Source organism: Vulpes vulpes, chromosome 1 (assembly GCF_048418805.1).
Source record: "Vulpes vulpes isolate BD-2025 chromosome 1, VulVul3, whole genome shotgun sequence".
Taxonomy (NCBI): Eukaryota; Metazoa; Chordata; class Mammalia; order Carnivora; family Canidae; genus Vulpes; species Vulpes vulpes.
The window spans coordinates 124,739,467-124,766,709 of NC_132780.1; the positions used below are offsets into that span (position 1 = coordinate 124,739,467).

At 49.2% G+C, this 27,243-nt stretch overlaps 1 protein-coding gene across 50 annotated transcripts in view; it reads left to right on the plus strand.

Annotated features, from left to right (window-relative positions):
• Nucleotides 1-27,243, plus strand: part of KALRN (kalirin RhoGEF kinase) — a 656,402-nt gene that overhangs the window by 224,476 nt on the left and 404,683 nt on the right. For all 50 annotated transcript variants that reach the window (XM_072725283.1, XM_072725286.1, XM_072725313.1 and 47 more), the window contains exons 4-5: nucleotides 1,389-1,581; nucleotides 1,949-2,461. In XM_072725283.1, coding sequence (XP_072581384.1) covers nucleotides 1,389-1,581; nucleotides 1,949-2,461 — 706 coding nt within the window. The remainder of the gene's footprint in view (nucleotides 1-1,388; nucleotides 1,582-1,948; nucleotides 2,462-27,243) is intronic.

Below are 27,243 nucleotides of genomic sequence, written 5' to 3' on the forward strand. Positions count from 1 at the left end.
GTCTGTGACATTCTCATCACTGGTTGAGATTTGGGAACGAAGCCTAAAAAGGGGCTTTGTTTCCTTTTGTGGCCCAAATCCTCCAAACGTGGCCTTACCTCCAGTAGCTAGAAGTGATTGATATGTGGTGGCATGTATCTGTGGGTCATGCAACATGCACAGTGGTTTAAGCAAGTGCTATGTGGAAATTAAAACATCTGAAGGTAATACCACACCGTATTTATATAAAAACGTGAATTAACCAAATCTATTTTGAGTCATAAAATAGATACATGGGCTAAATAAACCAAGAAGGATCAAAGGAAAGACCCCTAACTACCAAAACAGAGAATTTCTTCCAGATTGACATAACTATTTTGACCTTCATTTTTTTCCCCTTTCATTTCTTAGGAGTTACAGGTAAAAATCCAAATTGACATGTTATAACCATTTTGACCTTCGTGGTTTTTTTTTTTCTTTCATTTCTTAGGAGTTACAACTTAAATAAATTTTGCTACTTAAGAAGTTGTATGGCAATATCTTGATTCACTTAGCTTAATTACTTTTCAGGTTTTCAAGATGGTCACTGTCACTTCATCTGGCCTTGATTTCAAGAGTAGTTTTTCCTCTCTTAGCTTCCTGAAACACGCCTTTTTACACCCTCACTGGTGTAATGGAAGTACATGAGAAAACCGGATGACATCCACGTCCCAACCAGTCTCACCCTTGGCCATCTAAGAGCAAACAGCATGACTCAGCAACCTGATTTTTTTTAAAAATTGACATATATCTTGAACTACAAGTTACACATTTTAAATACAGTGGTGGCAGATACAGGTTAATGCTTCGTGGACCATCACTAATCAATTGATAGAAGCAGCCCAGAGCCCTTTACGGAAAAAGATTTTTTGGACCCGTTTGGGTTCAGTGGTAAAGCATACCAGTGTCTGCCATTGATGTGGGCACAGGGATGGACAGAACTCATGCCAAGGACTTTCCATCTCAGCTTTACGGGCAAGAGGGTCCTTGTCTTTAGAGAGATTGTATTCAACTGAGGAAAACATGATTCGTGCCAGGAGCAAGGAAAGGAGTCAAAAATTAAAAAGAAAAACACAATTATGAACACCTGAATAACATCCCAACAAGCGCAGTTGACCACAGGGAAGGCTCAGTTCCTTGCTAAGTGCTGGGAGAAACCAGAATGCCCTTGGGCAGTTGGGGTTAACCTAGAAAAGTTTTCGGAGGTGGTGCATTTTGAGTCGGATTGGAAGGCAGCCCGGAGGCCCAGTGTGAGGTTGAAGGGGTGGCCCAGGTGAAAACGAAGGCAGGTTTCCAGGTGCTTTTTGACCGTGTACCCCAAAGTCTCAGCCACCCAGAGTGACCATGCCTGACCTCTGACCTCCCCACAGTGAGGACGTGTGCAAACGTGGCTTCACCGTCATCATCGACATGCGGGGCTCCAAGTGGGACCTCATCAAGCCCCTCCTCAAGACGCTGCAGGAAGCCTTTCCAGCTGAGATCCATGTGGCCCTCATCATCAAACCTGACAACTTCTGGCAGAAACAGAAGACCAACTTTGGCAGCTCCAAATTCATCTTCGAGGTGAGCCAGACCTCTGAGCACCACCCTCTCCCTTCCCCTTGTGCTGCCCGCGCTTCTCCCTCCTGCTCCTCCGGCCACCCCAATGACAGGCAGCATGGCAGGGGCTGATGTTTCAGGGTTCCTCGGTGCTGTGGCCTCCCCAGTCAGTCTCGGAAGGAGGAAGAGGCTCAAGAGGTCCTCTCCAACCTCAGCCAGCCTGCAGAAACCACTCCCCCTGGCTGATGTGCGGCTCCTGCCCGCAGGTGCATGCTCTCCCTCTCACCCTTTCCGAGGCAGGCCGTGGTCTTATCCCCCCACCCCACCCCCGGGGCCTGCCCCCTGCCCGCCCGGCGCCAGCGAGGCCCCCTCTCTGTGTCTGCCCCCCTAGACGAGCATGGTGTCCGTGGAGGGCCTCACGAAGCTGGTGGACCCCTCGCAGCTGACCGAGGAGTTCGACGGCTCCCTGGACTACAACCACGAGGCATGGATCGAGCTGCGGCTGTCCCTGGAGGAGTTCTTCAACAGCGCCGTGCACCTGCTGTCCCGCCTCGAGGACCTGCAGGAGATGCTGGCGCGGAAGGAGTTCCCCGTGGACGTGGAAGGCTCGCGGCGGCTCATCGACGAGCACACGCAGCTCAAGAAGAAGGTGCTGAAGGCCCCCGTGGAGGAGCTGGACCGGGAGGGGCAGCGGCTACTCCAGTGTATCCGCTGCAGCGATGGCTTCTCGGGGCGCAACTGCATCCCGGGCAGCGCCGACTTCCAGAGCCTTGTGCCCAAGATCACCAGCCTCCTGGACAAGCTGCACTCCACCCGGCAGCACCTGCACCAGATGTGGCACGTGCGCAAGCTCAAGCTGGACCAGTGCTTCCAGCTGCGGCTTTTCGAGCAGGACGCCGAGAAGGTAGGAGGGGACACGGCCAGCGGGGAGGGGGGCGCCCAGCTTTTTTAGGGAAACCTGTAGAGGCTGCAAGCTTTAAAACATGTGCCCACTGGGGGCACCTGGGTGGCTCCGTCGGTTCAGTGGCCCACTCTTGATTTCAGCTCGGGTTGTGATCTCGGGGTGGTGGGATCCAGCCCCCTGTGGGGCTCTGTGCTGAGTTTGGATCCTGTTTGAGGTTCTCTCTCGCTCTGCTCCTCCCCTACCCTGCTCCTGCTGGTTGGCTCTACTTTAAAAAAAAAAAAAATGTGCCTACTGATTTGGGTTGATTTATTTTAATCATATCATAGTTATTGGTCACTGACTTTAAAGCTGTCCTTATGTGGTGTTTACTATTGCCAGGTACTGTTGTAAGCACCACACGTGAATTAGCTCACTGTAATCATCTCGAGGGTCTTATGAAGTAGGTGGATTATCATTATCCCATTTTACAGATGGAGAAACTGAGAAGGTACAGAACTTGGCCAGTCTGAGAAGTGCCATGTGGCTGCAGAGACCACACTTTTATACGGTTGGACACTGCCCCAGTCAGGATGTGCTACAAAAATACTAATACTCTTACCAGTCACAAGAACAGGACTTGGTGATTATTGTCCTGCAGTCTCCTTTGCTTTCACTTTCACAGGCGGCATCTTATTTAATCTGTGCGGCCCTTTGATCCCTCGAGGTGGGTGGTGGTGTCTCTGCTGACATGCAGGGAAATGGGCTGCTCTTTGATCTTGGGGCTATTATGGCAGACGTGTCCTATGAATCCCGCTTTCTTGCGTTTGAAGTTCAGGGCTCTTCCTTCCATACCACTTCTTTCTAGAGGTTTTTCCTCAGCGGCTGAGTACGTTCTCAAGCAAGACCCTTTTTTTTTTTTTTTTTTTTTTTTTTTTTTTTTTTTTTGCAGCAGGGAATCTTCAAAGCTTTCCCCTTATCAGGGCACATGAGAAAGTGAAAAAGAAAAATATATGGTGCCTCTTTGCCAAAGACACAAAGTATCTTCTCTAGATTCCCTGCAAAGCTAAAGAAGAGAGTTTACTATCATATGCACTTTAATAAGAGTGAAATGAGTTTTCCTCCTATCAGTTTTCTGGGGGAGAACTTATCTATAAATGCACAATCCTACTCTTAGGTATCGCATGACATCTTGGTAACCGGTGAGTTTTACAGACAGTGTCTGACATACTGGTTCTCTGTCTTTTAAGAGCTTGTATTGAAAATGTCTCTAGGTATTTGGAAGTAATGAAATCAGGCTACAAAACTATATATAATTATAACCCCAATTTGTGTGAGAGTGTCAACACGGGTATAAATGGGGAAAAAAACTCACCATAACTCTACTAGTTTGGATTTCAAGGGGCCAGGCTTATGGTCGATTTTAATTTCTCTCTGTATTTTCTGTGCTTTCTAATCTTTTATGGTTCATAACCAGATGAAAATCGATGTATGTGATTTTTAAAGGATGCATAGATGCTTTCCGCAAAAGATCTTTTGAACATCATGTAAGCCAGTTTGCACATGCAGAGGAGTTTCTTGCACAACCTTGGGGATTGTGAGGTTCCCCCTGCAGCTTTCTTATGGGCTCCTTGCCCAGTGGCTGGGCATTCTAGGTCCAGCCCTGGCCTGCCCCACGCTGGGGGTAGGGGGGGGTGGGGGGAGGGGACTATAGAATCCCTGTCACTGCTCACCAAATGATAAGAGACACCAGGTCAGAAGCCAGGTCAGAAGCCAGCTGCTCTGTGAAGCCAGAGACAGGTACTTTGGCTCCTGTGACCAATATTGGAAAGGTGTGGATGTCTCCTTTTTTTTTTTTTTTTTTTTTTTTTTGAATTCATGAGAGAGAGAGAGAGAGAGAGAGAGAGAGAGAGAGGCAGGCTCCATCCATTCAGGGAGCCCGACGCGGGACTCAATCCTAGGACCCCAGGATCATGCACCGGGCTGAAGGCGGCAGCTAAACCGCTGAGCACCCCAGGGATCCCCCTGGACGTCTCCTTTTTATTTGCAGTCTCTTCTGCTCTGGGACGGGGGTCTGCTTTGCAGTCTGGCCTGGGCACCTGTTTCGGTGAGCCAGAGTTAGAAGGGAAGGCGGGGGGAGTCAGGTCTGCCTACAAGTGTTTTGTGTGAGACATTTCACTGCATCCCTGAATTTCAAGGATATGAGAAGCCTTTGTAGGGCACAGATAATGCCTGCCTCAAAAACAAAACACCTGGGCAGCCCGGGTGGCTCAGTGGTTTAGCACCACCTTCAGCCCAGGGCGTGATCCTGGACATCTGGGATCGAGTCCCACGTTGGGCTCCCTGCATGGGGCCTGTTTCTTTTTTCTTTTCTTTTTTTTTAAAGAATTTATTTATTTATTCATGAGAGACACACAAACACACAGAGAGGGAGTGGGGAAGAGACACAGGCAGAGGGAAGAGCAGGCTCCATGCAGGGAGCCCGACGTGGGACTCGATCCCGCGTCTCCAGGATCACACCCTGGGCTGAAGGTGGTGCTAAACCACTGAGCCACCCGGGCTGCCCTGGGCCTGTTTCTCTCTCTGCCTGTGTCTCTGCCTTTTTCTCTCTCTGTGTCTCTCATGTATAAATAAATAAAATATTAAAAAAAAAAAACCCACCTTAGCCTCAGAAATCTCCAGGTAGGGAAGGCTGACCTTCTAGAGTGAGCCAAGCACCAGCCCACCAAGCAGTAACTTCTGCCACACATATATGTCCTCAATTCATGCTCACAAGATTCTTATGGTATATTATTGGCCCTGCTTCCCAGTCGAGGAAAGCTCAGAACGGATGTTGACAAGAACTGGGAGCTCAGAGAGGTGCGGGGCTCCCCGAGATCCCACGGTGGGTTAGACACAGCCAGTATTGGGTCTGTCTCCGAAGCCCACCCACGCTCCGACTCAATAGCCCCGCTAGCTGGCTGCCCCCAGGCAAACCGCTGACCGCCGCCTCTTGGCCCTGCGTGCCCTGGCCCGCACCCTGGTGACTCTGGGGACAGTCTCACATCCCACCTTCTGATGCTCACTGGACAGCGAGGGCTCTTAGCCTTTCCGTGCCATGGACCGTGCTCAGAATAACATTCGTAAAAAAAAAAATTTTAAAAATAACATTTGTGAATGTACAAAATAACATCTAGGCTTGGAAGATAATTCTTGAAATGCCGTTATTCCATTTTTAAAAATCACAATGACTTTTATACTTGTTTGGGAACATGTTAAATCACAAGCTCTGTTTGAAGTCTTCTAACTACCATGGATTTGATGGAGTGAGGAACCTAAATGACAATTCAGGGCAACAACCTGATGTCATCTGAAAACGTGCGTGCTTCTGTTGGCATCGGAGGCACAGCTATTGCTGACCCTAATGTGGTTTGCTGCCTGTGTTCATAATCGAAAGGAATGTTGTCTTTCATGAGCGGTCAGTGAAAATCAAGCTGTGGCTTTTCCCCCACCCAAGTACACAGTCCCTCGGTTCTATGCAGGACTCTAAGTTTTGGGTCCGTGTCCCGCGGTGGGTTCATAGCATAAAAGAAGTATGTGTAGTGTGTGGCATGCGTGTGATATGTTTGGTGTGTGTAGAGGAGGAGGGAAGGGAATATAAAAAAAAATGAAACAAGGGCAGCAAAGGGGTGATGGGAAGAGGGCAGCCCAGGAATATTTTGATATTGAGTCAGTGACGAACATGTGGCCCAGGCCTGACGGAGCTGCCACAGAAAATGTGCTGGGTGTAGGGCAGGAGAGAAAAACAGTCCTTCTGCGTCGTTCCCAGATCAATTTAAAATATCTGTGCAGAACCGAGTACCTCGGCCCTTGACTTATTTGGTGTTTCTGAAAGGGGACGAGGAGGGTGGCCGTGTGGGGTGAGAGTTGTGCGGGTGCATCCCCGTTTAAACAAGGGTGTGAGGACATAGTTACGGCATGAGCCACATCTTAGCCCCCTTTCTTCTGGGAGGCTTGTTGGAGGCCTGCGATTCCAGATCTGGGGAACTCTTAGCAAACTGAGTCGTCACCCAGCTACTATTTTTGTGAAAGGGTGAGTGCAGTGTGTCCCCGATGGCCCTGTAGGGTGACAGCTTGTTTGCCAGGGCTTGAATAATAGGTGCTGCTCCCCATTTACCAGCTGGCCTTAGGGGAGTGAAGCCACCTCTCACCACCTTCCCCTGGCCTCTGAGATGACCCTTCCTCATCTTGGGGGAAGGGAGGGGAGGAAGGAAGGGCCATTTTCCCTGCCAATTCACCATTTAGAGAGGAGGGACTCTGTTCCACAGATAATTCACAAGGCAGGCCACCCGTTCATTTAATAAACTGTTGAGCAGCTGTCATGAGCCCAAAACAAGGCACTTGGATAAAGCTGAGTAGGCTGGAGTCTCTGTCCTGGAATAGCAAGCTGTCGCAAGCTCCCAGTTATTATTCCTTATGTCCGCCGTGTGCACCCCCTGCCCTAGGCACAGCCTCCCTGATTGGGGGATTTTAGAGAAGAGAGATCTGCACATCAGGAGTGACAGGAGTGCCTTGATGAGCAATGTGGGAGGACTGGGCTACTCAGAGGTGATTCAGGGAGTGCACAGTGCATCTTGTTGGAAGATGAGCAGCGCAGCCTTGTGCTGTGCTCTCCAGTCTCTAACTAATGGGCCTGTCCTCCACTGTGCTCAGGGACCTCGGACGGGGCGCTCCTCCTTCGCCAGGTGCACTGATGACTCTCTCTGCAGACCTGGCTCACAGCTGCAGGGGCCCCCGGAGGATGGAGGGGTCTACCCTGCAATCACTTCCCCTTGCCAGGCCGAAGGCAGGCCCCTTCCCCTGTAGGGGGTGGTTTGCTGTAGTAAGGTCACTAGGTGCACTTGTTCCTTGTCCTCTTGCTGCTCAGAGGAGGATCCTCGTAGCCCCCCACCCCACACCACCTTTCCTGGATGCCTAGGGCACATCTTCCAGGATGTCAGAACTAGAAAAGACCTTGGGATCAGAAAGTGTCTCCCACACCCTGGGAGGAACCCAGCCGTGTCACACTGATGACAGCCATGGTGACCCCGTGATGCCCACCAACATGCCGAGGCCCATGACATGCATCGGAAAACCCTGAAGCCACCGCACCATCTGCCTTCCAGTCTGCAGAAGGCCCAGTCCTCCAGGCTTTGCAGGAAAGAAGCGTCCTGAAGGGCTCCAGCCTGTCACTGACCACGTACCTGATACAGAAACCTTCCTCCGCTCTGCTTCTGAATACATACTGATGTCTACGCAGGAGGCCTATGTGCTAGTCTTTCCCAAAGCCCTTCCAGAGAGAAGTATATTCCCACTTGCATGTGGGAGCAGTCCCCACAAAGGGACAAGGCTCCTCTGCCGGGCTTCCAGGGTTAGAACCATGCTTAGGATGGGCTTCTGCAGCACAGTGGTTGTTTTCTGGGTAAAGCTGTGCTTGGAACGTGCTCCGGACCAGACCTTTAGCACCCCAGTCAGGAGGGCATTGAGGTGCCCACCTCCTCTTTGACCAACTCATGAGACCCTCACGGTTGCTTTGAGGAGACCGGCCTCACCATGCTGCCTGTGGCAAAGCCCCCTCTGGAGAACCGAATTCTTTTTTTTTTTTTTTTTTCATTTTTTTAAAAATTTTTATTTATTTATGATAGTCACACACACACATGAGAGAGAGAGAGAGAGAGAGAGGGGAGAGGGGCGCAGAGACACAGGCAGAGGGAGAAGCAGGCTCCATGCACCGGGAGCCCGACGTGGGATTTGATCCCGGGTCTCCAGGATCGCGCCCTGGGCCAAAGGCAGGCGCCAAACCGCTGTGCCACCCAGGGATCCCGAGAACCGAATTCTTAATGTCTTCCTGCCTATTTATTCTCGTGTGCTGAAATTCTGTTCACACCTGGGGGTGCCATATCTGGCCTGAAACAGAGCTGAGTGGGGATTCAGATTTGTTCTGAGGTGCCACTCTGCCAGTGGGGAGACCTTAGGTGCGTCTGGCCTCTCTGGTCTCTGATGATGTTCCCAGCCAAAGAGGGATGATGAATTTGTTCATAAACAGTACTCTCTCTTTGTGAAAATGTCTTTCAATGGGAGGAGCAGTGTGGCAGGGCGTGTGTGTGGTTGTGGCAGTGGCAGTGGTGGTAGAGACGAGGCTTGTCAGGGGACATCTCGGAACCTCCAGGTTGAAGGGCACCTCGGTGGCTCAGTCAGTTACGCGTCTGCCTTCGGGTCAGGTTGTGATCTTGGGGTCCTGGGATGGAGCCCCGAATAGGGCTCTCTGCTCAGTGGGGAGTCTGCTTTGCCCTTTTCTGCCACTCATGCTCTCTCTCAAATGAATAAATAAAATCTTTAAAAAAAAAAAAAAAGAATCTCCACATTGATAAAGTTTGGTAAAGACCCCATCTACCCCAGCTGAATGTGCCTTGCATTTCTCCTCCTCGCACCCTTGCTCTATTAATGATATCCAAGCCTCTTTATTGCTCAAAAATTCTGTAATAATTTTTGGCCTTTTCCTGTTCATTCTCCCCTGTATATCTACAGTAGGCTTTTCGATCTTTGGGGTTGTCATCTTGGCTGGTGATGGAATATGTGTTTTTCTCAGCAAATAGAGCCATCATCTCTTGAACTCTGGTCTTGCTAGGAAAAAAAAGGGGGGGGGGGCAGCCTGAGCTGCTGCCCAGCTGCCCAGGCTCATTCGGAGAATTGAACAAGGGTGATAGGTGGTATGTAGAGGTGCTGGTCCTGGGCTTCCCTTCCTTCCCCCTCCTCTTCAGTCCCTGGGGGCCTGCCGAGACCATGCAGAGCATCATCAATGCTATCTTCCCAATGGGCTTGCTCTAGATACTTTTCGATAATCCCTAAATGAAATAAAATCAAGAATTGAGTTTTGGGAGAAGTCAGCAATCAGGATGTAGGTTCACAGGGGTCCCCAGAGATCACTAGGCTGTGTGATACTCTTGGCTGAGACACAGAGAGGAGCACCTAGATCAAAAGGGGGTCGTATCTGTTGGGCGCGGGCTGGGGGAGCTGCCACAGGAGAGGTCTCTAGGAACACAGTCTATCCTTGAAGCGGCCACAGAGGAAAGTAATCCCTCCCCGTGCACCTTCTTCATCTGAGACACGTGTCACCTTCTGCTTTGCGTCATAGCTAAGAGTATATTTGTCTTGCAAAGTTTGTCCTGCAAACTTTGGGCCAGAAACACGTCCAACAGTCCATCCAAGAAACACATCTATGCATTTTGATTTTCTTGGAAGTCCGTGCAACCAAAATAATGGGACCTTCATGTCGCCATGAGAAGGTATTTGTGGGGCCCACTGGGTGAAAGGCATCATGGCAGGCCGCCGGGCACTGTGCTAAGGGTTACGTGCTTATTGTGTTTCGCTGTGTATGTCCTGTCAACCACATTAGCAATTCAGGACGTCCCCAGGATGCCCTGTCCCTGGGCAAAGTATCCACTGCTGTTTCCTGCCCTCCCTCTCCTTCCAAGGTATAAACAGTTCTGATCATTCCCCAGGGCCCAGAGTAAAACTCCTGCCTGGAGTGATGAGAACCTGTAGGGCCACTTGTGGAGAAATTCTTCTGCTTCTCCATCCCACCAGAAGCTGGCCCACTGCTGCTCCTCTTTACCTCTCTTCCAGCCCCCACACTCTGCAAGCCAGCAGTGAGCCTGACTCCACATTCATTTGTCAAACTGAAAAGTGCCATTGTAGCAATTAAAATACAGAAGATTTTTTTTTTTTGGATGTCGGTTTTTAAAGTGTTCTCACACCCCTGACCTTAGAGGTTTTGTGGTCCAGCCCTTCCTTTGATATAGAAAACTTTGACCCAGAGTGGAGACCCACCCAGAGTCCTCCAGTTGGTAGTTCATCATTTGGTCTCCCATCTGCTTTATGTGGCAGGCCAGGCAGGTGTAAATACAGGCATCATGTCATAGATGGGAGAGCTGAGACTTGGTGAGGTTGGGAAGTGTGCCTGGGAGAGAGTTGGGGGGCAAGGAAGGTGAGCCCTCTGCCCTGAGGCTAGGGCTCCACCCTCTCCTCAGAGAAACACACACACACACAGGCTGACCTTGCCTTGCAGGAGAAGGGGCGCACAGGCCAGCCAGCAACCTAGGAGGTGGCCAGACGGGCTGAGGGGGAATGGAGCGTGGGGGTCCTCACCACTGCTGTGGAGAAAGGGCAAGCCCTGGACAGGCCTCCAGGGTGCATGCCGACTAGTCTCTGCAGTTCAGTCACTGCAGAGCCCTTCTTGCTGGGAGGGTGGCTTCAAAGAGCTGCAAACTTAGGGCAGCCAGAGGGCAAGGTCTTTACTGGGTGTTTTGTAATTTCCTGCTTTTTTTTTTTTTTTTAAGAGAAACGCTTCGGTGCCCTCTTGTTCTTGCCCTCTCCCTCTCTCCTCCTACTGGGGCCTAAACCACCCCCCCCCCCCGCACCCCCCCACCCCCAACTGGGCTCAGGGCAAGGAAGTGTGCCTGCATCCCGCCCTGACACAGGACATGGTGTCCTGTATTATTTCCAGCCTGCTGGTCCTGGGAATCTCTACTTACTTTTTCTCATTTCCTCCCCTTGAACATTAGAAACATTAGATTCCAAAAATAATCCAAGTCACAGTGTTCTGCAAGCTGCATGTGCAAGTGTTCTCTCCCAAAGCTGTTTTTCTCCTCCTTCCATCCTTTCTCCTCCTGCATTTTCAGTCCCACTGTATTTGGAGGTCACAGGCGTGCAGGAGGCCTGTGGATGTAGAGGGCAGATCAGAGGCAGGCCTGGAAGGAACTCTTGGCAGGGAGCTGGGGCGGGGGGAGAGGGGGGCTTAGATCCCTCCCAGGTCTCCCAGGGGGCTGCAGAGGAGCCAGGCGGGACAGCCGTGTGTGAATCGCCTGCAGAAGTGGCCTCTACTTATGAATGGACCCTACAGAGCTGTGGGCCCCATAGCGACCCCTTAGAACTGAGATCGTGGACGCTATGTTAACAGTGTTTCCAGAAGCCAGGCTGTCACACTGATTCTGTCTGCGGCGATTTAGGTGAGCTGGAAAGAGAGGGTCCTGATCAGAGACAGACGTTGTGTGCGGCACAGGGAAGGAACCGAGGAACCTTCATTGGTTCACCAATTTGCCAATTCACCGCTTGCCAGTCATTGAGTGTCTGCTGTGTGCAGGTCCTCTGCTAGGTGCTGGGGCCCCTGTCTCCCACTCAAGCCCTGGAGAAGGGGGGGAGTCATGTAGGGAAGTGGAGGGAAAAGCAGGTTCAGCAGTGATGTGATTCTGACAACCTTGTAAGGAGAGGACGGCACGGAAGTAGCGCCCACTCTGGTCGTTAGAGCCCAGTTCGATATCTGGGCCTCTGTTGCTTACTGGGCAGGAGTTCGGGTCGGGGGTGCCTAGTGTGTATTGGGGAGACAGTGGGAGGTGGCCCAAGAAGAAAGGTAACATGTCAGCTCTGGCCCAGTGGGGGAGGTGGAGGGAATGCCTTAAGTACCACTTTTGAAAAACAAAAAGACATTCAGGTACAAGTTTTTAAGTGGAAAAACACATCGAGTCTCTACAGTAGGAACCTTTTTCAAAGCATTCTACTTTGCAGAACACACCTTCTCCCCTCCCTTCACCTTCTCTCCTACACCTCTGCTCCCCTCTCCTTCCTTTCTCATTCGTGGCTTTTCTTTTCTCCTCTGTGTGCTTGCATCCCCTCCAGCCTGCTCTCACCCCACTCTTTTTGCTTCAGATTCTCTCTGAACCTGTTGTTTCTCTTCCCTTTGATGGTCCTGCTGCCTACTTTGGGTGGAGCTAAGGGAGAGCTCCCTGTGATTCAGGCCTCTCTCGAGGGCAGAGAGGGCAAAGGCCAGCAGACCCAGCAACTGCTTCTGGAAAAAGCACTGGCTTTGCAACCAGAGATCAGGTTAGAATTCCAGCTTAGCCCCTTGTGAGCATTCGGGCTCCCAGCGGCCAGTGTATCCTCTGGGAGCAGTCTCTTTATCAGTAAAATGTAGATTTTAATAAGTGCCTTAGAATTGGAATGGATTAAAGAAAACATGTATACGGAATCTAACATGCCCTGGATCCAGGAGGTGCCCAATAGATGGTGGGTTTGTGGAGCTAGACTCAAGGTGGGCCGGGTAGATAGATGGGATCAGGAGTAGGAGAGTGCTGGGGCCTGGGGCGGGAGGGCACAGGGCACAGCCTCATCCACAGCAAGGATGCCAGCCAACAGTGGGCAGCGTGCGGCAGCAGAGTGTGTAGCTGTGGCAGCTGCCTGGTGCCTGGAGAACCCAGGAAGAGCTCTTGAGAAGGAGCTTTCCTGGGATCAGTTTTTCAAATATGAAAAGGGATAGGGACGGATCTGGAGCTTGATCCCTTGATCCCACTTGATCCCTCTTGATCCCACTTCCACAGATAAGAAAAAGACTTTATGTGTGTAGGTGCACTTGCTTCTTATAGTACAAGTTAGCCAGCCTCAAACTCCAAGGTATGTGCATCCAGAGAATTATGTTCGCTCATTCAAGTGGAGTGAGGCACTGCCTCATATGTGAGTAGAAGAGGACGTCTTGTCACATGTGAGCATACGCGGACTTTGCTAGTACGGAAATGCTGAGTGGACAGGTTTCTGGTACTCAGAATTGGGTGTGCCCAGGTCAGGGATATTGATGCAGAAAGCCCCATTCCAGTGTCCCAAGGCTTTCTCTGAGGTCATTCCCAAGTAGAGCCAAAGCTTTACCATCTTAGAGTCAGAAAACTCATAGTAAAATATGCAAAGGAGCATTAATTCCCTTGGAGGAAACCTGCCTCCACTGGTTCTTCCTGCCATGTTTCCCAGTCCATTTTTTTTCTTTCTTTCTTTTCTTTCTTTTTTCTTTCTTTCTTTCTTGACACGGGGGGGGGGGGGGAGTGGCAGAGACACAGGCAGAGGGAGAAGCAGGCTCCATGCAGGGAGCCCGATGTAGGACTCGATCCCGGGTCTCTAGGATCACGCCCTGAGGCAGACACCCAACCACTGAGCCACCCAGGCGTCCCTCTCAGTCCATTTTCACCAAGAAACTCCACTGTTTCACTCTTCAGCTCACCTCCAGTCCTTCTCAGAGAGCCTTTTCCAGGACAAGAGTGGCCCTGCTGGGGGGCTGGTTACTGTTATGAGAAGAAGATACGTCCTTTCTTGGTACAGAGAAATAAAGGGAAGTTTGGTGTCCTCTATGCAGATCCCACCTGAGAGTGGTGCTTGTCTTGTCCTGGGAGGTTTTCCTGGGAAGCTGACCCTTGTCATGAGGCATCAGGAAGAGGTGCGAACTAGAAGGGCTGAGAATGGGGAGAGAGACCGGAGTTGGGCGCTCGGGCCCCCTCTTCAGGACATCCTCCTCTGTGCTTTGCACAGGCCCACCTTCTCATGCCTTTGTTGATTCCAACCTCCCTCCCACTCTGCCTACTGACACCCTACCCTAGCTGGAGGTCCCCTCAAATACTACTTCACCCACTCTTCCCTCGTAGAGGTGGTCTTTCTCTCCTCTGGGCATCTTCCTGTAAGCCTCATCAATTCCCCCTTGGACTGGACTATTCCAACTCATCTTGGATTATAGCTTTGCACTCAGAGGTCTCATGCCCTCAAATATATTGCAGATTCCTGGAGGTCAGACCCGGTGTAATGCCTTAGGTTTCACAGGGGCACACAGTTGGTGCCAAATAAAGAGTGGACTGTGCCACAGTCCGGACTCACCAGGCTGCTGGATGGAGCAGAACTGTGAGCGCTTTGAGCCGACACAAGAGCACCACCTACTGCTGAGTGGTTTCAAGGGACTCCATTCCAGGGCTGTCCCTTAAAAACCGGGGTTTGAGCAACTTCTAGCAATGCACAGAGAGATTGGGAGGCAGGACCCCGAGTTCTGGTCCTTTCACACTAATCCAAGCGAGAGCAGATAAGGTGGCAGAGCGAGTGGAAGGAGAGGGGCACAGACACTGGGGGAAGTGGGACCAGGTGACTGATCAAATGCTGGGGAGGAAAGGGAGATAAGGGAACCAGGAGGCCTTCACAGCACGACAGTAGGATTGGGGGCGGGGGAGGGAGGTGGTGGTGGAACGAAATCCCAGAAACCTTTTGGGAGGAGGATGGGTGACTAAATTAAATGTAAATGTAAATCTCTTTGAAGGCACAGAACCCTGAGAGCAGTGGTGATCCAGGCGACTAAGAGCATTATATTCCATGAGTGGTCCCGGGATCCCATTTCTGCCCCCCTTACGGGGACAACAGGCACTCTCTGAATGCAACTCGGGAATTCTCCGCAGTCCTCTGAATCAGACTGCTGGAGAAGTGGAGGGTTTTGAGGAGTGCTTGGGCTCTTCTCCTGAGCACCTGCGGGGGGGGGGGGGGGGGGGGGGGGGGGGGCGGCTCGGCCAGGTGGGGTCTCGAAGCAGAAAGCGTGACCAGCGTCTCTTCCTGGATGTGCCTGGCCTGGCTCCCTGGCCGCCCCTCGCCTCCCCCAGAGCCCCAGCTGAAGCTGTGGAAGAGCTTAGAAGAGAAAAGGGGGAGTGCCAGCTTTCTCCCTCAGCTGGAGCTCAAGCCCACCCAGCACACCCCGCAGCTCCAGCCCCACAGACTTCCCCTTCCCCCAGAGAGGCACCCCTGGAGGGAGGGCCACCTCCGCTTTAGCCCATGTGGAATTTTCCCCCAGATGTGCAAGTGATTGGCACAGCCGATTTTAGGATGCGTGGGAGGACTGGATGAGAACATCCAGCAGACGCTCCATTTTTGCAGTAACAATAATAGTTACCATTTACTGGGTGCATCCTGTATGCCAGGAACAAGCATTAGCTCATCTAAATTAACTTGCCAAGGGCCAGATCTCAGTTTATGCCTAAATTTAGCTTTGGGATAAAGTTGGGCACTATTTTCTCAGCTTGGATTAAATAGAGTTTGACCTCTTCAATTCTACATTTTGGGAAGTAAGTGAAGCACATTTTCTCACTCCATTGCGGAGAATGTTTTATCAGCATCTGTGGTTCAGATGGAAGGAATTTGGCCACTCGGAGTCAATATCCCGGGGGCTGCCTGCGCTGACTCCTGGCTCGGTTGGTCCTGTTTCTTGTCTGCTTGACTTGCTGGCTCCTGGAGGACCGTTTCTTCCCCGGAGGGAGGGTACTGTGCATACTGCCAGTGCCATATTGTACTGTGCATATTGCCGAATTCTCTGCAGAATTCGGTTCATCCAGGCAGACAGACTGGAAATGAAACCTACGAAAACCCCTTATTTAAAGTTTGAAAACATTTATATTATTAGTGGGCTTGGTGAGGCTTTTCATTCCCTCGCTTAGCACAAGGAAGGCAAGAGTGGTCGGACAGCGGCCTTCTAAGGCCTAACGTGAGCCTGTACTTCTCCAGGCATTGCTGAGCTCCGGCTCACTTCCAAGGTCAGTGTGTGATTTGAGCATGAAGTTTTGCACCCTGGGTTTCTCCTAATCAGAAAGCAACTACTTTTGGTGCCTGCTAGCTTATCCTGTCTAAACCCAGGGGCAGTAGAAAGGGATTAGCATGCATTCAGTATCTGTGGTGTGTCTGCACTGTGCTGGGCACCTGTCATATGTTCTTTATTTCCTCCCTCATATTTATCTTCCTTGACCCAGATGTCAAAAGGTTTATAAGAATAAGGAGTAAGGGGGGAAGGAAGGAAGGGTGGGTGGGTGCTGAGAACCCCCAGTTGGTGAGAAGTCTATAATGGGCTAGTTGATTTTGTTCTGTGATATCAGGCCTGGCTCAGACTCCTCTTTGCAATGAAGTAAATCACTGTCTATCTAGGGCCTCAGTGGAAACACCCAGTCAGGGTTAAAAACACATCTGACCATATTACTGCCCTGCAGTGGTTCTCCATTGCAAACTTAACCAAGAGCAGTTCCTCTGCCTTTCCACCTTTGCTTTTTTTGTGATCTGGCCCCTCCCTTCTCTTTTATCATCCTTTCTCAGTACCTCTCACTTGGTGCTCTAGAGCTCTGGGTACTTCCTCTCTAGTCCATATTTCAAGCCTCCAGGCCTTTGCTCAAGTGATGCCATCTCATTAAGATGCTCTTCCCATCTCCATCTTCACCTAGCCAAATCCTACTGTCTTTCAAGCGTTGTTCAGCTGTTGCCACCTTCTGGAGGCCACTCATGCTTTCCCATGCCTCTGCCTCTGCCAAGTGGGATCAAGTGCTCCTCTGCTGTCACTTCACGGTATACATAGTAGTTTTCACACTTAAAATTGACAGAATATTGATTACATTTGTCCCCCTCACTAGACTCTGACCTTGATCTTTTATCATTAGTCTCTAATCCAATGTCTGGAATACAGTGGGTACTCATTATGTGAATAAAATATTGTAATAAGCTGCATGAGCAGTGACTATATCGGGATGCTTTTGGCCACAAGAAACAGAAAACTGGACTCCGTTTCAATGTTCCATCTTTTAATAATTTTGTCCCTTTTCTTCTTAATTCTCTTTAAGATGTTAATCATCATTTTCTTGAAAGTGTTAGCTGCTAATTTATAGCCTGGTCATCTCTGGGTCTATTTTTATTGACTTTTAGTTTTTGATTATCAATCACTTTTCTCTGTATCTTCATAGGGCTGGTAATTTGTATACTGGGTATTGCAGATGATGCATTGCAGAGACTCCAGATTAGGTTACTTTCCTCCAAACTTTCAGTTTTGTTTTGGAATGCAGTTAAATTACTAGCAGATCTTGGGACGCCTAGGTGGCTCAGAGGTTGAGTGTCTGCCTTTGGCTCTGGGCATGATCCCGGGATCCTGGGATCAAGTCCTACATTGGGTTCCTTGCAAAGAGCCTGCTTCTCTCTCTGCCTATGTCTCTGCCTCTCTCTGTCTGTGTCTCTCACAAATAAGTAAATAAAATGTTCAAAAAAATTAAAAATAACTAGCAGATCTTGAACCTACTGAGCTTGTGTTTAGGCTTTGTTATGACAGATTTACTTCCATCTTTTAATTAATCCTAGAGTATAGCCCTAATTCTTAGAATATAGTTCTTACTCCTATATCTTGGTCTTTCTGGGGACCCAGTTTAGTGCCCAGAATGTTCACCAAAGTCTCTTCACACTGTTTGTATTAGAGTTTCCAACATTTCCCGAGCACTGGATAACCTAAAATTTCTGCTCACCTCTCAGTATCCTCCATTTCCCACAGCTATTCTCTGCTAGACTTTCTGGATCCTCACCTTGCACAGCTTAGGATTGGGTCAAAGACCTGAAGGAAATTTTAATGAAGATTTTTAGGGCTCCTTCTCTTAGCTCCCTCTTCCCTAATATGCTATTACTGAAATTCCTTACCTTACCAGCCTTGAACTCTAAACTCTGTTTTTTTATACCCAGTTTTTTATACCCAGAAAGAGATCTGCTCTCTGCTCAACTATTTATCTACTCCACAGAGGGCTTACATTGTGTGCTTCTCTTCCCTCATGGATGATTGGTCTATTTTGGTTACTGACCTGTGCTTTTAAATAGTTTATAGATGGTAGGGCTGAGTCTGATACCAGCTACCCTATCGCGGACAGACCATAAGTCTCCACATGAACCATTTAAATAAAAATGCAAGTGTATCAGAATCACCTAGAGAGCTCCCTGTAAATCAGAATCTTAAGCGTAAAGCATAGGAAGCTTTATTTTTTACAAAAACATTTCAGATAGTTCTGAATTAAGACTAGATTTGTGAACTCTTGCAGTAGACACTGGAGCAGTAAGTTTGGAGGAAAAAGAAATCAGTATGGGCCCAGTTGGTCAAAGAAGGCATTATGAGGAAATGACTTTAATTGCATTTTGAAAGACGGGAACAATTTGGATATTTGGGTGTGGAGCATTTCACAGGGGGAAAGATGTGAGCACAAATATGGAGGTGGCAATGAGCACAGTGTGATGTATTTGCATGGTGGCGAATAGCATATGACTGGAAAGGATGCTTGATTTAGGACAGTGGTATAAAATAATAGGGGAAGGCGGATTTGGACCAAAGAGAAGGGGAGTGCCTTGAATGCTAGAACAAGAAGAATGGATTTTGTTTGCATTGTGGATGACAACAGCAGTGCACATGCGTGCATGTTTTGACTGGGGGAATGCCATGGTGAAAGCAGCATATTAGAACAGTGAACCTAGTGGGGGAGTATATAGCTTCGTATAAGGGAGTAACTGGAGTCTGGGGAGACCAGTATGGAAGTGATTGCAATAATATAGGCAAGAGGGACCAGGGGCTGAGTAGCAGCAGGAATGGAAAATAGAGGGGATATTTCAATTATTTGAGGGAAAGAAGAACAAATGGGATCTGGGGAATGTGGTGAAGATGTGGGAAGTCAGAAGAAGGTAGAAGTTTCCATAGAAAAGACACAGTAGTGGGAGATACAGTCAAACATCAAGGGGATGGGGATCCCTGGGTGGCTCAGCAGTTTAGAGCCTGCCTTTGGCCCAGGGCATGATCTTGGAGTCCCGGGATCAAGTCCCATGTCGGGCTCCCTTCATGGAGCCTGCTTCTCCCTCTGTGTCTCTGCCTCTCTCTCATTCTCTCTCTCTCTCTCTCTCTCTCTCTCTCTCTCTCTCTCTCTCTCTCTCCTTCTCTCTCTGTCTCTCATGAATAAATAAATAAAATCTTTAAAAAAAAATCTCAATAATTAAAAAAAAAAAAGCATGGACTTGGGTGTCATGCAGACCTAGATTTGAGTCTTCAGTATGCCATTTGAGTTTTCATTGTGTGACTCTGGCCAAGTTGTTTATCTGTTTCTGTAACTACAAAAAGGTGGTGATGATGGCATCTACTAGCTCCCACAGGTGAAGACTGAAATGATGCTATGAAGCTTTTTGTGCAGAGCCGGGCACACAGTTAGTATTGTTACTTACCTGGGAAGTCATGCGAAGAGGGAACCCTGGAACAGAGGAAATTGTATGGGATGTAGGTTCAGATGGACACTAGATTCTAAATTCATCCCCATCACTTACAAGCTGTGCGATCTTTTGTAGTTTGCCTCAACTCTTCAAACTGAGTTTCCAGCATGTTGAAGACGGATTGAGCAATGCTTCCCTTTCTAGCATTATTATAAGGACTACATGAGGTCATCCATCTAAGTACGTGGTGTAGTACCTCAAGTACAACGTGGTGCATGAAATGGAGAACACTACTCGTGTTGTTGAAGTCCTGAGCCTGGATGGAGTTTCAGGTGGACAGAGCCTGGTGAATAAAAGGCAGAGTGCTGAGGCCCAAGTCTTGAGACCATTGCAGTAAGGACGTGAGGCACGTGAAGGGAGATCAGGAAAGGGCAGCGAGATGAGTGGGAGGCAAGTTTGGATAGATCAGCATAGGACTGGACAACTAGTCTGTTTTCAAAATCAGAGTGTTTCTATTTTGTTGTGCAGAGACGTGAGGTCTCTGGGAGTGTGCAAGTGTGGAAGTGATGGTGCTCCTCGGAGAATTTCAGGTCATGGCGTGGTGGGTGGGTGGGGGGAGGCCCATAAAAGCAAGAGGGCTAGCGTAGATATGTCTGTAGGTCATGGCCTGCTCCTGAAAATCACCTGGTGCCGGGGCCAGAGAAAGGGAGTTTCAGAAAGATCCATATCAGATTGTGATGAGAGACCAACGGGAAGGAGGAGTAGCAGAACAAAGACCTCTGAAAGGTGGAGATGGTTTTCCGTGTGGGTGCAGATTCAGGAAGTAGTAAAGGTAGTGCCTATCACCAGGAGTTAGGGAGGGAGTGGGTGGAGGGTAAACCGAGGCATCAGGCGCAGAATGTACTTCTTCTAGTCTGGTGAGGACAGGAAAGATAGCCAGGGTGAGGCTCTGAGCACCTTGGAAGGTGGAGCCAGAGAGTTAAGAGCATCAGCACTGGAACTCAGCCTCTTGGGACTGAATCTCAGCTTTGCCACTCATTAGCTATGTGGCTTTGGCCAAACTAATTAACCTCTCTGTGCGCGGCCTGTAAAATGAAAATGGTAATATTGGGGGCTGACATCTAGGATATAATTAGGATATTAAGAGGATTAAATGAGTTAGCATATGTAAGTGCTTAGAACACAGTAAGCAGTCAGCAAAGGTGTTGGTGACTATTACTGTTGTTACCACTATCACTGCTCTGTCCCTGAGAGAAGTAGAGAATGAGAGAGGAAGATGGAGAAGGGCAAGACAGGAGGAGGCACAGTACTGTTGTTCATATTGTTTGGCTCTGAAATACAGAGGCAACACCTACAGAGAGTCTCCTTAGGCCCTGTGACACACACTGACTGCAGGACCACCGCTGGGGGTGGCATTTCACACTGATCCCCTAAGGATGGTATAATATGGGAACCATGGCTTACCGACAGGACAGTCTTTGCCACAGTCTGGCTCAGGTGCCAGGAGACAAGAGCCATGTGTCTAGTCGCAGAAGCTGCCTGGCTTTAGAGCTCCGTGCCCCACGGGAGCCAATATCTCTTGTAGCAGCTTCACTGGCACGGCTTCCAGGGCCCCTGAAATGGGTGTGGCAGTTACAAGAGTTATCAGGCTCGGGGAAGGCCAAGGTATGGTGTCCCCATCAGTTGTTAATAGTTCACTGATAGTCTTTCCAGTCCAGACACAGTTTACGTGTCACAGTGGATGTTCTTACCCTAGACAACATGATTTAGTGACATGTTGCCACGTACCGTCTTCCCCTGTTTCCAGGGAAACAGAATTGGGGTATTAAATGAAGGTCAGATTATTGTGCAGAAGGAGAAAGAGTTTTTTGTTCAGTCCTTCCTCACAGTGGGATATTTGCCAGTTTTATAGAGAAACTGGGACTCTTCTAGATGTGAGCAACGTGTTAGAGTGCTAGGTCGGAGATTTGGGAATTAGGGAATGTAGAGTATGGAAGGTGTAAGAAATGTGCTAGGGGATTGATAGCATGTCTACAGGTTAGAGACAGAGCCTGGGCAGTGAAATTGTTTGGCATCCTGGCTGATTCAGTGATAGGGTCTCCCAGGTAACCGGGCTGAGCCATCCTCCCTAGAGCAGCTGGGTTTATGGTGAAAGATAAAAATTGCTGGTCTTCTATGCAACATAGAAAAGTGTACTGGTCGATGTGCCAGAAACCTACAAACAACAAAAACAAAAAACAAAAAACAACAATGAGGCAGAGCCCAGGCACCTCCTTTCCTTAGGTAGATATTTATTGACACCTACAGTCTATCAGGCACAAGTCCTAAGATGGTCTCTCGAACCCGGAATGCCCATGACCTGCAAGCCTTGCAGAAATCATGGGGCAAGGTGTCAAGCTCTCTCCAGGGCGGAATTCTAGGAACCTAGAACCTAGGTCCACATTTGGAGTTGTTTATATTTTTTTTTTCCTTTTGCTCCTTTCTTCCTTTAGTAGGAGGGCTTGCAGTCCTAGGAGAGTGGTCATCACAAACAGGGCTGAAGGGTCTTAAGTGTCCTGGGATCTGTGTGTTGCCCAGTTTGCACAAGAATGTATGCCCTGGCACCAGTTAGAGCTCCTGTGCTGGCAGGATTGGAAGGTGGGGAACTTAGGCCTCAGGCCCCTCTTGCCTCTCACTCCCTCTCCTTTTCCACCTCTCCTGATGGGGGCCTCCTCTGCCACCTCAGTTTGGATCTCACCCCTGGGCCATGCGGGCAAAGGGCCTTGCTCTCTCACTGAGCTATTTCCGTATGCAGAATAAACTACTTGGGGGGGGGGGGGGGCTGCGGGAATAATGCATTTTAATAGGAGTCTCTCCTGAATGTAAAACCATGAAGAGCCAAGGGGACTGAGACTAATAGTGAAAGAGTTGGGGAAGGGAGAGTGAGTGCAGAGGGGAGGATCGGGAAGCAAGGCAGGAGAGATGAGGTCCTGGTCAGGCCACCCTGGTTGGGCAGAAGGGCACCAGCGCCCTCAAGCATAACTCAGAGAGGGTGCATGGGACTCTGAGTCCTGCGTGGGCAAGAGCACCCCGAGAACCCCTCTGTGTACGTGGAGGTGGTGGGAGGATGCACAGGTGTCTTTGGGCATGTTTATAGCTGTGGGGATGCATCGTGGGGAGGCTGTTTGCATATGAGGTGCAGGTGTGATTCCTGTTAGCCTGCAGTGATTTTGCAGTAGGGTGAACCTACTACAGTTTTAAATCCATACCTGGCATCTATTTTGTGCTCTAAATGAAGACATTAGGGAAATGTGTACACTAGACTATGTTCACTATATGGATTTTAAAATCTGTCGGGTACGTAGCACTTAGAGCATGAAACCGTTATCTTATTTGAATCCCACTATTATCCTAAGGTTAAAATAGTGTAAATTGTTATCCCATTTTGCAGATAAGGAAATGGAGGCTCAGATCAATGACTTAACTTGTCAAAGTTTATATAGCTGAATCTGTCCTAGAACCCAAGATTTGGAGGCTCTGTTCTTTGCAGTCTAAAGTTTGCTCTTGAATTGACCACACACCATATGTCCCAGATGTAGCAAGATTCACCAGCAAGGAGTTGTTAGCACTGTTTATGGCATAAGTTTTCTTTTCTTTTTTTTTTTTTTTTATGGCATAAGTTTTTATGGCTGGGTCACTCCTGTGTACAAGCAGGGTCAAGGAGACACCGTTGACATTGGAATGCACATATTTAGGCAAAGAAAATCCGCTGGTTGCCTTCTATTATCTTAATCAACTTATCAAAGCTGAATATGAGCAAATTTAAAACCAATATAATCTATGATTACAGACAGTATAAAATACTAACAGTAGGTGGTAAGGTGGTTTGAAAGTTAAAACTCTAAATCAGATATCATTGCTAGATTTGGCGAATGAAGGAAAATAAGCCCAAGATCCTTATTTAATTTCTTTGCTCTATGAAATAGTTTATGCTTCATTAAAAACAGAACAATAATAACCTTTTAGCTATGTCTGTCTTTATAAGAAAAGAGGGAAAAGGTTTTATTTTCCCAATTTGCATTTAAATAGATCCTTTTTAATCATTTATTATATATTAAGAACCAGATTTTTATATTTTCACTGAATTTTAGCCAGCATTAAAAAAAAAAATCACTTAGTTAAAAGCAAAACATGAAAAAGAAAAAAAAAACCCAAAAACCCAAGTAGCTTACATGTAACATCCATCCTCTTAATGAGACATAACTATGTTAGTTTCCAAGCAAAGAGATAAAATTTCATTATTTAGACATGAACTTTCCTCTTGGAGGAATTTTGTTGTCATAGTACATTTTGTTGAACCAACCATTTGTAGCTTCTCCGAAACATAAATAAATAAATAAAGACAGATGAAAATGTTTGAAACTACTGTGGAGATATTTTCTGTGGTTTTTATTTTTATTTTATTTTATTTTTTTTTTAGCTCTTTGGGTCAGTCTAGTTGAAGCATTTCCAGAGAGCCCAATTCAAATAGATCAAATCATAAAATGACCTGGCTGGAAGGGGTTAGGAAGGGCCAGCTTGTCCGGGGATTAGCAACCCCAGAGCCCATGGCCAACTCACTCGTGCGTTCATTTCATTCACGTAGTATTTGCTGAGAGGTAGTGGAGCTGTTTGAATCGGGGTCCCCATGCCCTGGTGGGGCAGGGGTGAGGGGAGAGGAGTAGGCTGCGTGTTAGAGAGTGAGTGGCCCCATGTGAAGGGCAGCACGTTACCTCTGGGGCCTCATAGTGCCTCCTGGGTGGCTGCCTTTTGGGGTGGGGGGGGGGGGGTCGGGGTTACTGCCCTGGGGAGCCCAGTCCTCGGAGGTCCTACAGCTGTATGCAGGAAGCAGGGCAGTGTCCCAGGAGCCTGGTTCAACGGGCACTCAGTGAACGTGCATCAGGTGGAGGGAAGGATGCTAGACCCTGGCTTCCCGCCTCTGAGCCTGTGTCCCGGTCTATAAACAGTCCCAGTCGGTGCAGTGAGGGGAAGTGTTCGAATGGCCACGTTAGGCAGAAGCTACCGTGCGCAGTGGAAGGAATGCCCCAAGGAATCTTCATCCTTTGACCTGAAAGAAGTCAGGGTCCCAAGTCCTTGGGGGGGGGGGGGCTGCGGGGACAGTGATAGGGAGGGCAGTTAGTTAGATAGGAGCTGGGGGAAAGGACAGTGATGAGTGGGTTACACGTTAGAAGCCTGGGGGGACAACATCCTGTCCCTGTGGCTTCCAAGACCTTGGGGCTGACAGATCAAGAACCACAGCTTAGGGCTCGCTCTCCTCTTCCTCCGCCCCAGGGTAACCCCTAGACGCCTTATGATGCATTTGCTCTGCGGTTGCAGCCCCGCCTCTTGGAGATAGGCTGCAGGATCTGATACTAACTTTTTAGGGTCAAACACTCCCCCTCCCAGCCTGTGAGACGGGCAGCCCCCAAATGACTGGAAACAGCCTCCGTTGGAGACCACCCCACTGGGCATCACTCCTCCCAGCCCAGGAAGACCCACTTGGCATCCAATCCTGAAACAGCCTGGGGGCTGGTTCCTCCTCACTGAACCAGCCTGCTGTCCCCTAGGAGCGTGTACTGTTGCTTAAATAAAACTGTTTTCTGAGATTTAGAGGTTGGAGGTACTTTCAATGGAATAGCAACAGCCACTGAATTGGGTGTCTTTAAGGGTACCACGTGCCAGAACTACTTCCTGACCCAGGGGGTTTCTGGTCTCTGCTGTTTGCCTAAATTCCTTATACTGTCCTCCGAGAAAGGGGGTTTGGGGTGTCCTTCAGTAGCTAGGGAGGAGGGCTGGATCTACTACTTCTTTCCACATACAGGAGCTGATGACTCTGTAAGATTTTTTAGTTTAAAATGAATATGAGAGGGACACCTGGGTGGCTCAGTGGTTGAGAGTTTGCCTTTGGCTCAGGTCGTGATCCTGGGGCCTTGTGTTCAAGTCCCGCATCAGGCTCCCCACAGGAGTCTGCTCCTCCCTCTGCCTTTGTCTCTGCCTTTGTCTCTGGGTCTCTCATGAATAAATAAATAAAAGCTAAAAAAGAAAAAAAAAAAAACTGTTTTCTGCTTTCACTTTGGGCCCCATGGTCTCTAATTCTTTCTTGCGTCAGTGCCAAGAGCCACGACACCAGGCTTTTCCCACTGACCGGCCTTCTGAACTCTAACACGCCGGACAGTGTCAGGGCTGAGACTCAGGAATCGCCTTTCCCTGGCTATCAAATGATGGTGGTTTTCTTACCGTCGTTCTTTTCTTCAAAAGTTAGAAATGCAAGTTGCAGCAGTGTCTATACCTTCCGATCCAGGAGGCTCATTAAAACTATTTTATTCTGAATGAAAAAAAAAATTTTTTTTTCTTAAGTTTCCAAATTGGGCTTGAATCTAAACCGGGAGCTTAACCTCCTTTCTGGGAACCACTTATCCTTTGCAAATGAGGAGAAACCCAGAAATGAGACTTGCCCACAGTCTCATAGGGAGTTGGTGACAGGACCAAGCTTGGAGCCGGCCTAGGTCTCACCCTACTCGGTGCACACATACACACGACTGTGCACACGCATGCACACGTGCACAGATGTGCACATATTCTCTCCACAGCCAGATGCACTGAATGCAGCAGAAATGACGGTGGCCCTTGCAGATGGCCAGGCTGCCAAGGGTGTGGGTTATAGCCCATTAGGCAGTAGACTCAGGCCCAGAGAAGACTTGAGACTGGTTCTTAGGGGAGAGATGCCTTGGAGAGACTCTGGTTTCTTGGGATCACATGGGACCATCTGGTCCCCAGAGTAGGCCTTTTACTTTCTTCCTGAGACATGTGTCACCTGTTTGGGGGGCTGCATCCAGCACAGTTGATTTTGCCGGGATCTTGGCCACTGGAGAGCTGCTGGTATGCTCCAAAGTGGAGGCCTGGGCGCTGCCGTCGTGGGGGAGGCCCATTCGGAGAGGAACCCCGTTCCTCCAGCACCCCCTCCTCGGCAGTCCAGCCTGGACCCGACCCCGGCAGTCTAATCATTGCGGTGCTGGCACATAACCCCGTTGCTGATTTGCATATCTAAATAGTCATTTAACAGAACATACAGGGAAGGTCACTTCTCGGCCACTGGGATATCCAAGAAAGTGCATGGAGTGAGCGCTTTTCATCACAAATTCCGGGGACTTCAGGCTTTTCAGGCTTTCATTAACTTTATTGACTCTTTTTTCAATAAAGAAAAGAGATGAGAAATTATTTTAAAATGGGGTTGAGAGGCAGAATTTTAAAGATCAAAATTACAAAATAAGGTTCCTCTAAACTCCTGGGGCACTTGTCGTCTTCTTTTGTTTTTGTTTTTGTTTTTTCTTTGTCCCTGGTAATAATTGAGGGGTCGGGGGAGTCCCCGTGGGACTGACTGCAGTTGGCAGATCCAGGACAGTGCACACAGCACATGTTAGCCCAACCTCCGCACGAGCCCCGAGCCCGAAACAGCCTCTGGTACCGCAGGGTGAAGAGTGAGGCTTTCATCCTTCCTTCATTATCCGGAGAGGTAGCCGGGACTGATGTGGGGAACTCCAAAGGGGGAGTCCCCTCCAAACCATGCACGGGTGCCTTCAGAAGGGGATGTGTTTGTACCGCAGTGGGAGCTGTCCCAGCCTGATGCCCCTCGCCTGACCCCAGACGCAGGAGTCTCACTGCCCACGCGTACCTCTGCTTGGAGCTCTCATGAGCCTCTCAAACTTGGCACATCTCAAACAGAACTCACGACCTTCAGCTCCCATCCCACATTCCTACCCTCCTCTTTAGGTAGCACCGTGGTGCCAGCTTTCCTCCCAAGACCCAGGGTCCCATGCCAGACACCTGGCTGTCCCCTAGCTCGTCCTCCCCGTCCCTCCCCCAAATAATTGTGAGTCTTGCTCCCTATCCTAGGAGTTCTCAAGCCTGCCTGCTTTGCAGACTCAGCTGCCCCGGCCCTAAGCCAGGCTTCC